The sequence below is a fragment of the Ranitomeya variabilis genome, chromosome 3 (assembly GCF_051348905.1).
Source record: "Ranitomeya variabilis isolate aRanVar5 chromosome 3, aRanVar5.hap1, whole genome shotgun sequence".
Lineage (NCBI taxonomy): Eukaryota > Metazoa > Chordata > Amphibia > Anura > Dendrobatidae > Ranitomeya > Ranitomeya variabilis.
Genome location: NC_135234.1, coordinates 517389025 through 517403502, shown reverse-complemented (window position 1 = coordinate 517403502; position 14478 = coordinate 517389025). Strand labels below are relative to the sequence as shown.

Here is a 14478-nt window from a genome sequence, read left to right as displayed (position 1 = left end):
TTCATCCTCAGACAAATGGCCAGACCGAGCGAACTAATCAGACTTTGGAGACCTATTTGAGATGCTTTGTGTCTGCAGATCAGGATGATTGGGTGGCCTTTTTGCCATTGGCCGAGTTTGCCCTTAATAATCGGGCTAGTTCGGCTACCTTGGTTTCGCCTTTTTTTTGTAATTTTGGTTTTCATCCTCGTTTTTCTTCTGGGCAGGTTGAGCCTTCCGACTGTCCTGGTGTGGATTCTGTGGTTGACAGGTTGCAGCAGATTTGGGCTCATGTGGTGGACAATTTGGTGTTGTCTCAGGAGGAGGCTCAACGTTTTGCTAACCGTCGTCGGTGTGTTGGTTCCCGGCTTCAGGTTGGGGATTTGGTTTGGTTGTCTTCCCGTCATGTTCCTATGAAGGTCTCTTCCCCTAAGTTTAAGCCTCGGTTTATTGGTCCTTATAGGATTTCTGAGATTATTAATCCGGTGTCTTTTCGATTGGCACTTCCGGCCTCTTTTGCTATCCATAATGTCTTCCATAGATCTTTATTGCGGAAATATGTTGTGCCTGTTGTTCCCTCTGTTGATCCTCCGGCCCCTGTTTTGGTTGATGGGGAGTTGGAGTATGTGGTTGAGAAGATTTTGGATTCTCGTTTTTCGAGGCGGAGGCTTCAGTACCTTGTCAAATGGAAGGGTTATGGCCAGGAGGATAATTCTTGGGTTTTTGCTTCTGATGTCCATGCTGCTGATTTGGTCCGTGCCTTTCATCTGGCTCGACCTGATCGGCCAGGGGGCGCTGGTGAGGGTTCGGTGACCCCTCCTCAAGAGGGGGGTACTGTTGTGAATTCTGCTTTTGGGCTCCCTCCGGTGGTTGTAGGTGGTAATGCAGTTGCCCCTGAGTTGCAGCCCTGGTCAGGTGTATCTGCTGATTGCAGTTCTGACTGGGGTATTTAGGCGTACAGAATTCATTTGTCCTTGCCAGTTGTCAATTGTTCTTGGGAGGTTATGACCTCTGCCTGGTTCCTCCTGCCTTCCTGCCAAATCAGCAAAGATAAGTGTCTGGGTTTTTTTTTCCTATGGCACACATGCAGTGTGCTTCACAATTCAGTGCTATTCTTTGTGTTTTCTTGTCCAGCTTCGATTGTGTCAGTATTTTCTCAGTCTTGCTGGATTCTCTGGAGTGGCAGATATACACTCACCGGCCACTTTATTAGTTACACCATGCTAGTAACGGGTTGGACCCCCTTTTGCCTTCAGAACTGCCTCAATTCTTCGTGGCATAGATTCAACAAGGTGCTGGAAGCATTCCTCAGAGATTTTGGTCCATATTGACATGATGGCATCACACAGTTGCCGCAGATTTGTCGGCTGCACATCCCAAAGATGCTCCATACAAGGCAGGATGGATCCATGCTTTCATGTTGTTTACGCCAAATTCTGACCCTACCATCCGAATGTCGCAGCAGAAATCGAGACTCATCAGACCAAGCAACGTTTTTCCAATCTTCTACTGTCCAATTTCGATGAGCTTGTACAAATTGTAGCCTCAGTTTCCTGTTCTTAGCTGAAAGGAGTGGTACCCGGTGTGGTCTTCTGCTGCTGTAGCCCATCTGCCTCAAAGTTCGACGCACTGTGCGTTCAGAGATGCTCTTAGGCCTACCTTGGTTGTAACGGGTGGCGATTTGAGTCACTGTTGCCTTTCTATCAGCTCGAACCAGTCTGCCCATTCTCCTCTGACCTCTGGCATCAACAAGGCATTTCCGCCCACAGAACTGCTGCTCACTGGATTTTTTTTCTTTTTCGGACCATTCTCTGTAAACCCTAGAGATGGTTGTGCGTGAAAATCCCAGTAGATCAGCAGTTTCTGAAATACTCAGACCAGCCCTTCTGGCACCAACAACCATGCCACGTTCAAAGGCACTCAAATCACCTTTCTTCCCCATACTGATGCTCGGTTTGAACTGCAGGAGATTGTCTTGACCATGTCTACATGCCTAAATGCACTGAGTTGCCGCCATGTGATTGGCTGATTAGAAATTAAGTGTTAACAAGAAGTTGGACAGGTGTACCTAATAAAGTGGCCGGTGAGTGTACATTCCATGTCTTTAGTTAGATTGTGGAACTTTTTGTATTATCTACTGTGGATATTTTTGGAAGGGTTTTAATACTGACCGCCTAGTAATCTGTCCTATCCTTTCCTATTTAGCTAGAGTGGCCTCTTTTGCTAAATCCTGTTTCTACCTGCGTGTGTCTATTCTTCTCCTACTCACAGTCATTATTCCTGGGGGGCTGCCTATCCTTTGGGGGTCTGCTCTGAGGCAAGGTAGCATTCCTATTTCCCTCTATAGGGGTATTTAGTCCTCCGGCTGTGTCGAGGTGTCTAGGTTCGTGTTAGGCACACCCCACGGCTACTTCTAGTTGCGGTGTTAGTTCAGGATTGCGGTCAGTACAGGTTCCACCGACTCCAGAGAAAGTTTCATGCGGCTCCAAGGTCACCGGATCATAACACCCGCCCCCCACATTACCACACGCAATCACGCCCCCCCACATCACCACACACAATCCCGCCCCCAACACATCACCACACACAATCCCGCCCCCACCACCACATTACCACACACAATCCCGCCCCCCACATTACCACACACAATCCCGCCCCCCACATTACCACACACAATCCTGCCACCCCACCACATTACCACACACAATCCCGCCCCCCACATTACCACACACAATCCCGCCTCCAATACATCACCACACACAATCCTGCCCCCTGCCACATTACCACACACAATAATTACCACACACAATAATTTCCACACACAATCCCACCCCCCCATTACCCCACACAATCCCACCCCCACCCCATTACCACACACAATCCCGCCCCACCCCATTACCACACACAATCCCGCCCCCCACCCCATTACCACACACAATCCCGCCCCCCACCCCATTACCACGCACAATCCCGCCCCCACCCCATTACCACGCACAATCCCGCCCCCACCCCATTACCACACACAATCCCGCCCCCCACTACATTACCACACATAATCCCGCCCCCACCACATTACCACACATAATCCGGCCCCCCACCACATTACCACACATAATCCTGCCCCCCACCACCCCACCACATTACCACACATAATCCACCCCACCACCACACTACCACACATAATCCCACCCCCACACCACATTACCACACATAATCCCGCCCACCACCACATTACCACACATAATCCCACCCCCCACCACAGACAATCCTGCCCCCCACCACATTACCACACATAATCCCGCCCCCTCACCACATTACCACACATAATCCCGCCCCCTCACATTATCACACAAGGCTCTGTCCCCACACATTACCATATGAGGCTCCGTCCTCACACATTACCACATGAGGCTCCGTCCCCACACATTACCAAATGAGGCTCTGTCGCTCCACATTAGCACACGAGGCACCGTCTCCACACATTACCACACGAGGCTCCGTCCTCACACATTACCACATGAGGCTGCATCCCCACACATTACCACACGAGGCTCTGTCCCCACACATTAACCACACAAATCCAGTTTGCTTTTGATTTTACACTGTGAATAAAATGTATTAGTATTATTCTGATGTTTAGTTATTATTATTGTTATTATCTTCATTTTAAGTTAATTTACCACCTGCTTAAGCGCTATTGAATGCCGTCATTATTTACTTTAGTTTAATCACTAGCAGCGTTAATTAGATAGCAATGAGCATGCCGAGCGTTAGCTGGCTGGAAACAGCTAGTATATATATGTATTTTATATACACACGTCAGTACACAGCTCAGTAAGTGCTGCTGCACTCCAGATCTCGAGGGTTTTTATGTGACACTAATAAATTCTTAAAGAAATACAACAGTTTACTTACAGTACTAGGCAATCCAGTTTTAAATGCCAACGTGCCAAATGTAAACCCACAAAAGGTCTTGCCAGAGCTCACTTGACATAAACATGAGCATCATCGAACACAACAATAACATTGCTGGAATGTCACCAATGTGGGATGTCAGCATGTGAATTATTTTTACTTTACATGAGATACTTTAGCATTTAAAAGGGAACCTGTCACCTACTTTATGCCCCAAACCTATGACTACCTGTCCCTGCAGCTTCCTAGTACATCCCTAATCATCGCTGCCTGACCTAATACTGTCCTGTAATCGCTGAGAAAAATGATTTTATAACTTACATGTCCCTATGCTAATTAGGGTGATGTCTTAGGAAGCACAGACACTCTGGGCGTTCATCTGTGTGGGCGGTCCGGTCCGATGGGCGTCGCGGTCTGGTCCGGGGCCTCCCATCTTCTTACGATGACGTCCTCTTGTCTTCATGCTGCGGAGCAGGTGTACTTTGTCTACCCTGTTGAGGGCAAAGTACTGCAGTGCGCAGGCACTGGGAAAGGTCAAAGAGGCCCGGCGCCAGCGCACTGCAGTACTTTGCTCTGCCCTCAACAGGGCAGACAAAGTAAGCTGCAGCGTGAAGACAAGAAGACAACGTCATCCTATGAAGATAGGAGGCCCCGGACCAGACCGCGACGCCCATCGGACCGCAACGGGAACGCCCCTGGGTGAGTATAATCTAACCTCTTTTTCTCATCTTTCAGGATACATCGGGGGCTTATCTACAGCATTACAGAATGCTGTAGACAAGCCCCTGATGCCGGTGGGCTTAGCTCATCTTCGATTTTGGGGGGACAGGTTCCCTTTAAAAGGGAATTTGTCAGCTGATCAGATTTATGCCAGAAACAGAGGCGGCTGTGTAAGATTTATCTATTTATTTTACTCACTTACATAGTGCCATTAATTCCACAGTGCTTTACAGACATCATCACTGTTCCCATTGGAGTGCACAACCGGAGTACCCGAAGGAAACCCATGCAAACAAGGGGAGAACATACAAACTCCTTGCAGATTATGTCCTTGGTGGGATATGAACCAGGACCCCAGAGCTGCAAGGCTGCAATGCTAACCACTGAGCCACCATGCTGCACTTTTAGGATGTACTGTAAAACTCTTGGTTTCAGAGAAAACCTCCTTTGAAACGCAGGTATAAGGACAATAAGATTAAGATACTAGTCTGAGGTGGGTGTCTGGTAGTTTCAGCAAACCCTGATCACCTAGACTGAAAAACATAGTGTGAGACCTGTCAGTCCAGGGAAGAGAGCGAGAAGAAGAAACCAGGGACTAGCCTCAAATTAGTCATATTAACGCATAGTTCCTGGCCAGCTTGTATATGTTCTCTGAAAAAGACCAATGTTTCAGAGTAAGGCTGGGGTCACACTAGTGATGAATACGGACAAGTGCAATGCGATAAAACATCGCATAGCACTTGGACCAGTATTCATCTATGGGACAGCTCCCATCAGTGTTTTTTTCTCGTCCATTTTCAAAGTGCGAGTGAAATTGCAGCATGCTGTGATTGTCACCGACACTCAGCCGAGTCTTAGCTCACTCGCACCCATATAAGCCTATGGGTGCGAGTGAGACAACACAGATCACTCGGATATCATCCGAGTAATGTGTGATATACGTTGACCCCGGCAATGGAGGAGGAGCCGAGGGTCATTAGCATATCGCATCCGATGCCATACGCCAGTCTGACCCCGGCCCAAGGCTAGGGTTACACAGCGACTTTAGCCACAACACGTGCGCCCAAGGATTACTATGTGTCAATTCTGTATCGCAGCACAACAGTGAAGTGAATGGGTCACATTGTAACCCCTACAGTACAGCAACTGGCAAACAAGTTACAAAAAATCCAACATACTCCGATTCTTTGAAAATTGCTTGCCGCGGTATTCTAGGTAAAAAAAAGACCCCATTCACTTATGATATATTGCATTGCAATGTAGAAGTAGCAACGATCTTTGGCTGCACCACCTGTTTTGCAGCCAAAGCCACCTGTAGCCAGAAACATCTAGAGCTGCAACGCAGCCAGTGTCTAGATTTTTGTTGCCCTTGTTTCGGCAGCATGATAGATGATAAAATTTTTAAGAGAATCTTTCATGCGACATGCTCTCTAATTTCTGGTCTGAATGCAGGAGCAAGCTGACAAAGTGGAGCAGAGACCTACTAGTATTACGTGCAGAGATTATGCAGGTGGGGGCAGAACAAAAAGACCGTGAGGTACAGTTTCAGCAAATAACAGCTCAGTCAGTGGTTTCAGAAAACAGGTTTGTCTTGTTACAGTTCGTGGTGGAGGACCCTATAGTCTACAGGGCACCTTTGAAACGTATTTTGAGGGACCAGAATTAAATAATTAATGTCCCCAGAGTTTTACTTTTATGTTTTGTTTGACCATGAACATCTATTCGCCATCATACTGGTTCATAGTGTTTGCTCAAACTATTAACTAACCTCGCAATTGACAGTTATTTAGAGTGGATTAGCACCTAAGAAATAAGGGAAACCACAAACAACTATGGAAATTAAGAGATAAAGCACAGTCTATATTAATAGATTGTACCATGTATGTGTGAAAAGCATTTTATTATGGTTTGCTTTAGAATTTTTCAAAAACCCTTTCTTATTGCATCACATTTTAGTAAATCTGAAGGCGAGTGACAATCGGCTTTGTGACTAATATTAGAAAAAAAATATACTGTGATCTAATGATATTCCCGTACCTGCATAAAGAGATGACACTCTGTAACAAACTTCCCTTTTGTTATGTCTTTGAACTTGTCACACACATCTGGAAAATTATTGGCTTCCAAAATGTAAGCTTGGTATTGCTTTATTAGTGTTAAGGCCACACGAAAAAGGATTTTTGATCCTTCATAGAATAAACAGTCCCAGATGCGTAGTACTGTCTGTGAAATAGAAAACCAACGATTTAAGTATAGGACAACATGAACCAAAAAGCCAATCATTCTTTTCAGGCAGCTGAAACAGGGGCAACAGTTCTTCATTTACATGGTTTTGACAAAGGCATTTGGATACCCACACATTACACTTATACTTTTAGGATATTCCAAATTAAATTCATAGACATTTATATAGAACTAGACTGTGGCCCGGGTAATGCATCGGGTATTCTAGAATATGCATGTCCCCGTAGTATATGGACAATAATGATTCCAGAATTCGCGGCAGACTGTGCCCGTCGCTGATTGGTCGAGGCAACCTTTATGACATCATCGTCGCCATGCTGTGCCCGTCGCTGATTGGTCGAGGCCTGGCGGCCTCGACCAATCAGATATGCGGGATTTCCAGGATAGACAGACAGACAGAAAAACCCTTAGACAATTATATATATATATAGACTAGATTGTGGCCCGATTCTAACGCATCGGGTATTCTAGAATATGCATGTTCCCGTTCACATTTTCTGGGACATTTTTCTTTAAGATTTAAGATTATGGAGTGTACATGTGGGAATTTTTCCTATTGATCCAGAAAAAAAAAATTTGTGAGGTCAGACATGTATGTTGGACAAGACAGCCTGGCATATACCGTAATATCTGGTCTACTTCATCTCGACTGGATTGAGGTTAAGGCTAGTTTTACGTACTAAACTTGCCTTTAGGGACTTTGCTTTTTGCACTGGGACATAATCGGGCTGGAACAGCAAAAGGCCTTCCCCAAACTGTTCTCTTAAAATTTTAAACCCTTCATGACAGAGCTAATTTTAACCTTAATGACCAGGCCAAATTTGTAAAATCTCCCTAGTGTCACTTTATGTGGTAATATGTCTGGAATGCTTCCAAGTAATTTGTGTACTTCATGTTATTGGTAAGTTTAGGTCAATACGTTTTGCATTTATATGTGAAAATATCAGAATTTTGGCAAAACTGTTGAAAAATTAGCAAATTCCAAATTTTCAATTTTTATAGCCTTAAATCGTTTAGTCATGCTGCACAAAATAATTAATAAAACAACATTTCCCATACGTCTACTTTACATCTGCATCATTTTTCAAACACCATTTTATTTTATTAAGATGTTAGAAGGGTTAGAAGTATAGTAGTAATCTCATTTTTTTCAAGAATGTTTACAAAACCTGTTCCTTTAGGGACATTCAGATTTAAATGGACTTTGCAGGGCCTACAGTATATCACAAAGTGAGTACAACCCTCACATTTTTCTAAATGCAAATATTTTATTACATCTTTCATGGGGTCACTTGTGGGGGAGAGGGGTTACTGCTCTGGCATCTCAGGTGCTCTTCTAGTGGGTCATGGTACCATCAAACCGTAAAAAAAAAAATCTGCACGGAAATATGGTGCTCCTTCCCTTCTGAGCTTTGTACTGTGCCTGAAAAGTATTTCCGATTACACGTAGGCATTTGGCACACAGAATTTGCGTAATAATAATTTTATTTATATAGCGCCAACATATTCCGCAGCCTGTACATTTTAGAGGGGACTTGTACAGACAATAGACATTACAGCATAACAATAAACACAGATCAAAACAGATACCAAGAGGAATGAGGGCCCTGCTCACAAGCTTACAAACTATGAGGAAAAAGGGGAGACAATAGCTTTCGTTGTTCGGACCAGCCATAGTGTAAGAATCAGGTGTTCATATAAAGCTGCATGAACCAGTTCACTGCCTAAATATGTAACAGTACAGACACAGAGGGCTATTAACTGCATAAAGCGTATGAGAACATGATGTGAGGAACCTGATTATGGTTTAAGTTGTTTTTTTTTTTTTTGTAAATGGGCCACACAGGGATAGTTAGTTAATGCGTTGAGGCGGTAGGCCAGTCTGAATAAATGTGATTTTAGGGCACGCTTAAAACTGTGGGGATTGGGGATTAATCATATTGAAGTGCGTAGTGCATTCCAAAGAATTGGCGCAGCACGTGAAAAGTCTTGGAGACGGGAGTGGGAGGTTCTGATTATTGAGGATGTTAACCTGAGGTCATTAGCAGAACGGAGAGCACGGGTAGAGTGGTAGGCTGAGACCAGGGAGGAGATGTAGGGTGGTGCTGAGCCATGGAGTGCTTTGTGGATAAGGGTAATAAGTTTGTACTGGATTCTGGAGGGGATGGGTAGCCAGTGTAATGAAGGACACAAGGTAGAGGCATCGGTTTAGCGATTGGTGAGGAATATGATCCTGGCTGCAGCATTCAGGACAGATTAGAGCGGGGAGAGTTTTGGTAAGAGGGAGGCCGATTAGTAGAGAGTTACAATAGTCCAGACGACAGTGAATAAGAGAAACAATAAGAGTTTTTGCAGAGTCAAAAGTAAGAAAAGGTCGAATTCTAGAAATGTTTTTGAGGTGCACATAACAAGAGTGAGTCATTGATCGGATGTGAGGGTGAATGAAAGCTCAGAATCAAGTATGACCCCAAGGCAGCGGGCATGTTGCTTGGGAGTAATGGTGAAACCTCACACGGAGATGGCAAGGTCAGGCATAGGCATATTAGTAGAGGGAGGAAACAGTGATGATGGCTCCTCTGGATCACACTGCTGCTGGTTCTGCATGTGCTGCGGCTTTAGGCTGGTGGGAGGAGTAAGGCAGAATCAGTGAGAGATGAGAGCAGACTAGATCTATCTATTGCTGAGAATGACAGACTGCTACAAACCACAGATCTTCAGCATGTTTGCAGTTTTGCACTAGGTCAGCTGTAAATCACAAGTTGATCACATATCATGTGAACATCCTCACCTTTCACCTCAAATACCATAGATCTGAAACTTTGTGATGCTGCAATTGGCAATTTTCCATGTGGGCAATTTTCCATGTGGGCAATTTTCCGTGTGGGCAATTTTCCATGTGGGCAATTTTAAGTGTGGGCAATTTTCCATGTGGGCAATTTTCCGTGTGGGCAATTTTCCATGTGGGCAATATTCCATGTGGGCAATTTTCCGTGTGGGCAATTTTAAGTGTGGGCAATTGTCCGTGTGGGCAATTGTCCGTGTGGGCAATTGTCCGTGTGGGCAATTTTCCATGTGGGCAATTTTCCGTGTGGGCAATTTTCCTGTGGGCATTTTTCATGTGGGCATTTTTCAGGGAACCATTTTCTCCCCATATTCTGAGAGCTGTAACTTTTATGGCGAATAGAGCTGTATGACAACTGTATTTTTATCGCAATTTTTCAGACACAGAATGAACAAAAAAATAGCAATTCAGTTATTGTTTTCATTTTTTTTTTTTGGACTGCTCGCCATGCAGTAAAAGACTGATTTGCTCTTTGGGTCAGTACAATTACAGCAATACCAGAGTTGTTTTAGGCATTGCTGCTTTTGCAGACTAAAAACAATATTTTTCAAAAATGAATCTGTTTTTGCAGTGTCATTCTGAGAGCTGTAACATTTTTTGCCCAAATGAGCCACATTAGGCTTGTTTTTGTAGGACGATCTGGAGTTCATTTATACCAATTTTTTTTTTCTTAATTTTTTGACTTTTTGTTCGCATTTTAATTAGTTTTTTGTGTTTTAGTATTTTAAAAAAGGCAACTTTTTTATTTTTTAAATGGTGTTTGTCTTGTGAAATAAATAACGTGACTGTTTGATAGACTGAGTCAGTCCGGACGCAACACTTCCAATTGTGTGTACTTTTTTGGTTTACGGTAATTTTATTTTTCTCCAAACGCTGCGCTTTTACATAGTGTCAAAACAGATTTTTGTCATTTTTTTTTTAGCTGAACATCACAGGCCACCATACCCCGAGGTCATCAGATGACCTCAGGGTAACATGACATAGATCGGCACCTGCGATTATGGGTGGTTGATCCTGCCAGTCTTTTAACCCCTTTTTAACCACTTACTGTAGATACCATTGCCGCAATTGACAGTGGTATTAAAGGGGTCAATTGGCCCCAAAACTCGCTGGGTCTGATAGCACAGGGTGTCAGCCGTCATGTACATTTTTAAAACAGCGATTCGAAATAAGGCCCCTAAACGACAGCAGTTTTAAGCGTATTGGTCGTTAAGGGGTTAAGCATACAATTGTCCAAAATGTTTTAGCATACTTAATATTGCCACACTTTTTACCGGAACTAAAGCATTTAGGCCATCCACTGAAAAACTCGATAGTATAATCCCTCCTCCACCAAACTTTATAGGTGGTACAATGCAGTCAGGCAGGAAAAGTTCTCCTGGAATTTGCCAAATCATATTGCTTCATCAGACTGACAGATGAAGTGTAATTCGTCACTCTACAGAACATATCCACCACTTCAGAGTCCACTGGTGGTGCGCTTTACACCACTTCCTCCGTTTGATATTGTGCTTGATCATGCAAGGCTTGAATATAGCTGATCGACCTTGGAACCCCATACCTTGAAGCTCCAAGTGAACAGTTTTTGTGCTGATGATACTGCCAGTAGAGTTTTGGGGCTATGAAGTTATTGAATTAGCAGAGATTTGGCAACTTTTCTGCACTCAGCATTCGGTGACACCGCTGTGTAAATTTACATGATCGGCTACTTCATGGCTACACTGCTTTGATTCTTAAATGCTTCCATGTTTCAATAATATCACTCACATCAAGGAATATCTAGGAACGAAATTTCACAACCTGATATATTGTAATGGTGGAATTTCATTACAGTACCACGCTATGCTGGAATTCATTGAGCTCTGTAGACTGTATAACAATCCATTCTTTCAGAGATGTTAGTAAAGGCAAACTGCATGGCTAGATGATTGATTTTATATATTGAGTAGCAATAGATCCATCAGGTACATAATTGTTAAGATCCACAAATTTTTAACTATATCTCATATGTATATGTGGATGCAGATTGCCACTCCAAAGAATAACATGGCGCGATCAAGAACAAGAGGAGAATAAATGACAAATTGTATAAACAAAAAAAAAACCTCTTAATTGAAAATAACCCATAAAATCACACATAAGACTTAGCTATAAAAGGATGACAAAGAACCACAATCCCCAGTGGCAGGTAATAAATATCTAGCAATATTGCGTCCTACAATGAGAAGGCAGAAATACAAGGTCCATCATAGGTATGACAGGAAAAATGGAACAACATAAAAGATAATTGTCACAATGGACATTTAAAGCCCAATTTAAAAGTGCCTGTGCAGTAGTGAGTGACTCAGAAATGTATTGCATCCTTACCCATGACGGATCATGTAGCATCCACAGGGGAATAAGAAGAACCCCAATGCGCGTTTCGCGTGAATGTAATTCAGCTTCCTCGTGGGGGGGGGGGGAATATAGTGGAATAAGACTTTTCACAATCATTTTAACCAATAGGACCTGTGATCACATGGTTTGGTTCAACCAATAGCAGCCGGGTATGTAGGTGCATGTGCACTCTGCAGTGTGCCCCAACAGCATGACCCCTAAGACACAAGTAAGGCTGCACATGGGCGGGAGGGCCAGGCAAGTTGCCAAGGCTCACAGGCATGTGCAGACACCCATATAGCAGAAGGTCCTATTCCACTATCCCTTCCCTGAGGAAGCTGAAATACAATAATGCGAGACGCATTTTGGGGTTCTTCTTATCCCACTGTGGCTGCTACATTTGCTAGAAGCCAGAGGTGTCCGTGTTCCTAAAATTAATTCAATTTGTGAAAGGGCCAGGGGCTGATGCACTATTTCCTTTTAAAGCCCTAAATGTGTTTAGCCTAAATGGTTTGGAGATAAACAGGGCTGTCATTTTGATGCGGATACAGTTGAAATCAATGATGAAAGAGGAATCAGTCAGCTGACACTCCTTCGGCTATCATTCTCCCATGACTGACATCGCAGTGCAGCAGGCAAAATGATGTCACTACAACGCACCCACAGTGCCGAGCAGTGCAGAGCTGCAGAGTACATGCTGAGGAGACTGGAGCAGTAGGGGACCGGGGAGAGGGGAGTATTTATTTTTTAATGTGGGGACATTATACTGTATGAAAGGCAATGGGGTCCATTATACTGTATGGAGGACTATGTGGAGCCCATTATATGTGTGGAGTGCTGTGTGGGGATTATACTTGGGGAATAATACTGTGATGGGGTCACCATATGTCACCAGGGGGTATAGAGGCGGCTAGAGGGGGGTGCGGTAGGGTCATCATACCGTGCGAGTGGAGAGTACTGTAGAGGTATCTTACTGTGTTGGGTGGGCACTTTTGTTGGCATCATGAATAATTATATTATTCAAGGTTTTTATTCTTTGTTATTACATATTTACATTAGGCCATTGGCAGATATGCTTTTATATTACATATTCTATTATTTCAGTATGCCCTATTTGTAATAATTTATTTTATTCAAAGATCTATTAATTAAAATGTACTTTCTTGGGACAACCCCTTTAAAGTTTATTTCCATATGAAAACATTATATCTGATGAGGAGGAAAAACTTCCTTGTTTGTAGACATTTTTTTCTCTTTTTTATAAATACCAAGGTTGGCCCACGATTTTGTCCAAGTTTTTAATTTTGGCCCTTTGTGTATAGGAGATTGACATCCGTGCTTTAGACAGATTCAGCAATTGCAATTTTTTTTTCTGAAAGTCACCAAACTTGTTACAAATGTACTCCAGAAACCCCAGATTTCAGTGTATGCCAGTTATGTTGAACACAATGTTTGTGCCATTTTACTAAAATTTTCACAAAATTTTCAAGATGCCAGTGAAAACCACATGACAAGAAAAAAGTGACTTAAAAAAACCCAACATACAAATGATGAATCGGGACTAAAAAGTCTTATTTCAGAATATTCAATTGGCAAAAATATAAAACTAATAATATTGGAAGAAGACCCAATCTTAGGCTGACCATACAGATTAGATGGCTGCCGGCTGAACGATGGGTTGGACAGGGCTTGTTTTCATTAGCAAAGCAGGTATCATTATTGTGGCATTATGCATGTGACGTCAAACCAAGCTGGCTAATCAACAGAAGTGCAGTGGATGCCAACAGGTAAAAGCGGTACACACTCTACCATTACAGTCAGATCACTGTCATCAGCGATAATAGGAATAATTTTTAACTATAACCAGGAACATTACTATTAATCAGCTCAAGAACAGGCCATGTACTCTCATTCCTAAGGTGTCACTTTTTTTTTTTTCATTTTTGCTCATGCACTTTAAAGTGGCTGTAAAAAATGTTCTTGCTCAGCTATTAAAATAATTTTCACATTTTTCTTCCAGGATACATGGGGCTTCATTTTTATGTCATTGTCATACCCATTGGCATTTTTTTGCACATATTGGGCCATATTGGCAAGAAAATAAGGAAGAAAGTGTATGGTCCACTTTTTTAACAAAAGACCACTAAATTACATTTAAAGACGTGTTCTCCTTTCTGTAACAATTTTCTTCAGATTTTTTTTTTTCAATGGGGTGGATCTCGTAACAGCAATTTGGATTCACAGTGACTATTTAGTCTTTAGCTGCTTTTTCCTTATTATTACCATATTTTTATTCATTTATTTCACATTGTGCCCTTCATAAAGGTCATAAAAGACCTGGATGTAATTTCAATAATTCTTACTACTCTATTTTCTCTGTAACTGGGGTATATTATCCCCAG

At 43.0% G+C, this 14478-nt stretch overlaps 1 protein-coding gene across 4 annotated transcripts in view; it reads right to left on the bottom strand.

Annotated features, from left to right (window-relative positions):
- The window catches only part of GRTP1 (growth hormone regulated TBC protein 1), a 117453-nt gene that overhangs the window by 12445 nt on the left and 90530 nt on the right, over window positions 1-14478 (bottom strand). For 3 of the 4 annotated variants that reach the window (XR_013223955.1, XM_077296955.1, XM_077296956.1), the window contains exon 8: window positions 6652-6837. The exons of the other annotated variant lie outside the window; for it this stretch is intronic. Coding sequence is in view for 2 of the 3 variants with exons in the window: in XM_077296955.1 (XP_077153070.1) it covers window positions 6652-6837 (186 nt within the window). In the remaining variant the exon portion in view is untranslated. The remainder of the gene's footprint in view (window positions 1-6651; window positions 6838-14478) is intronic. 4 annotated transcript variants of the gene reach the window in all.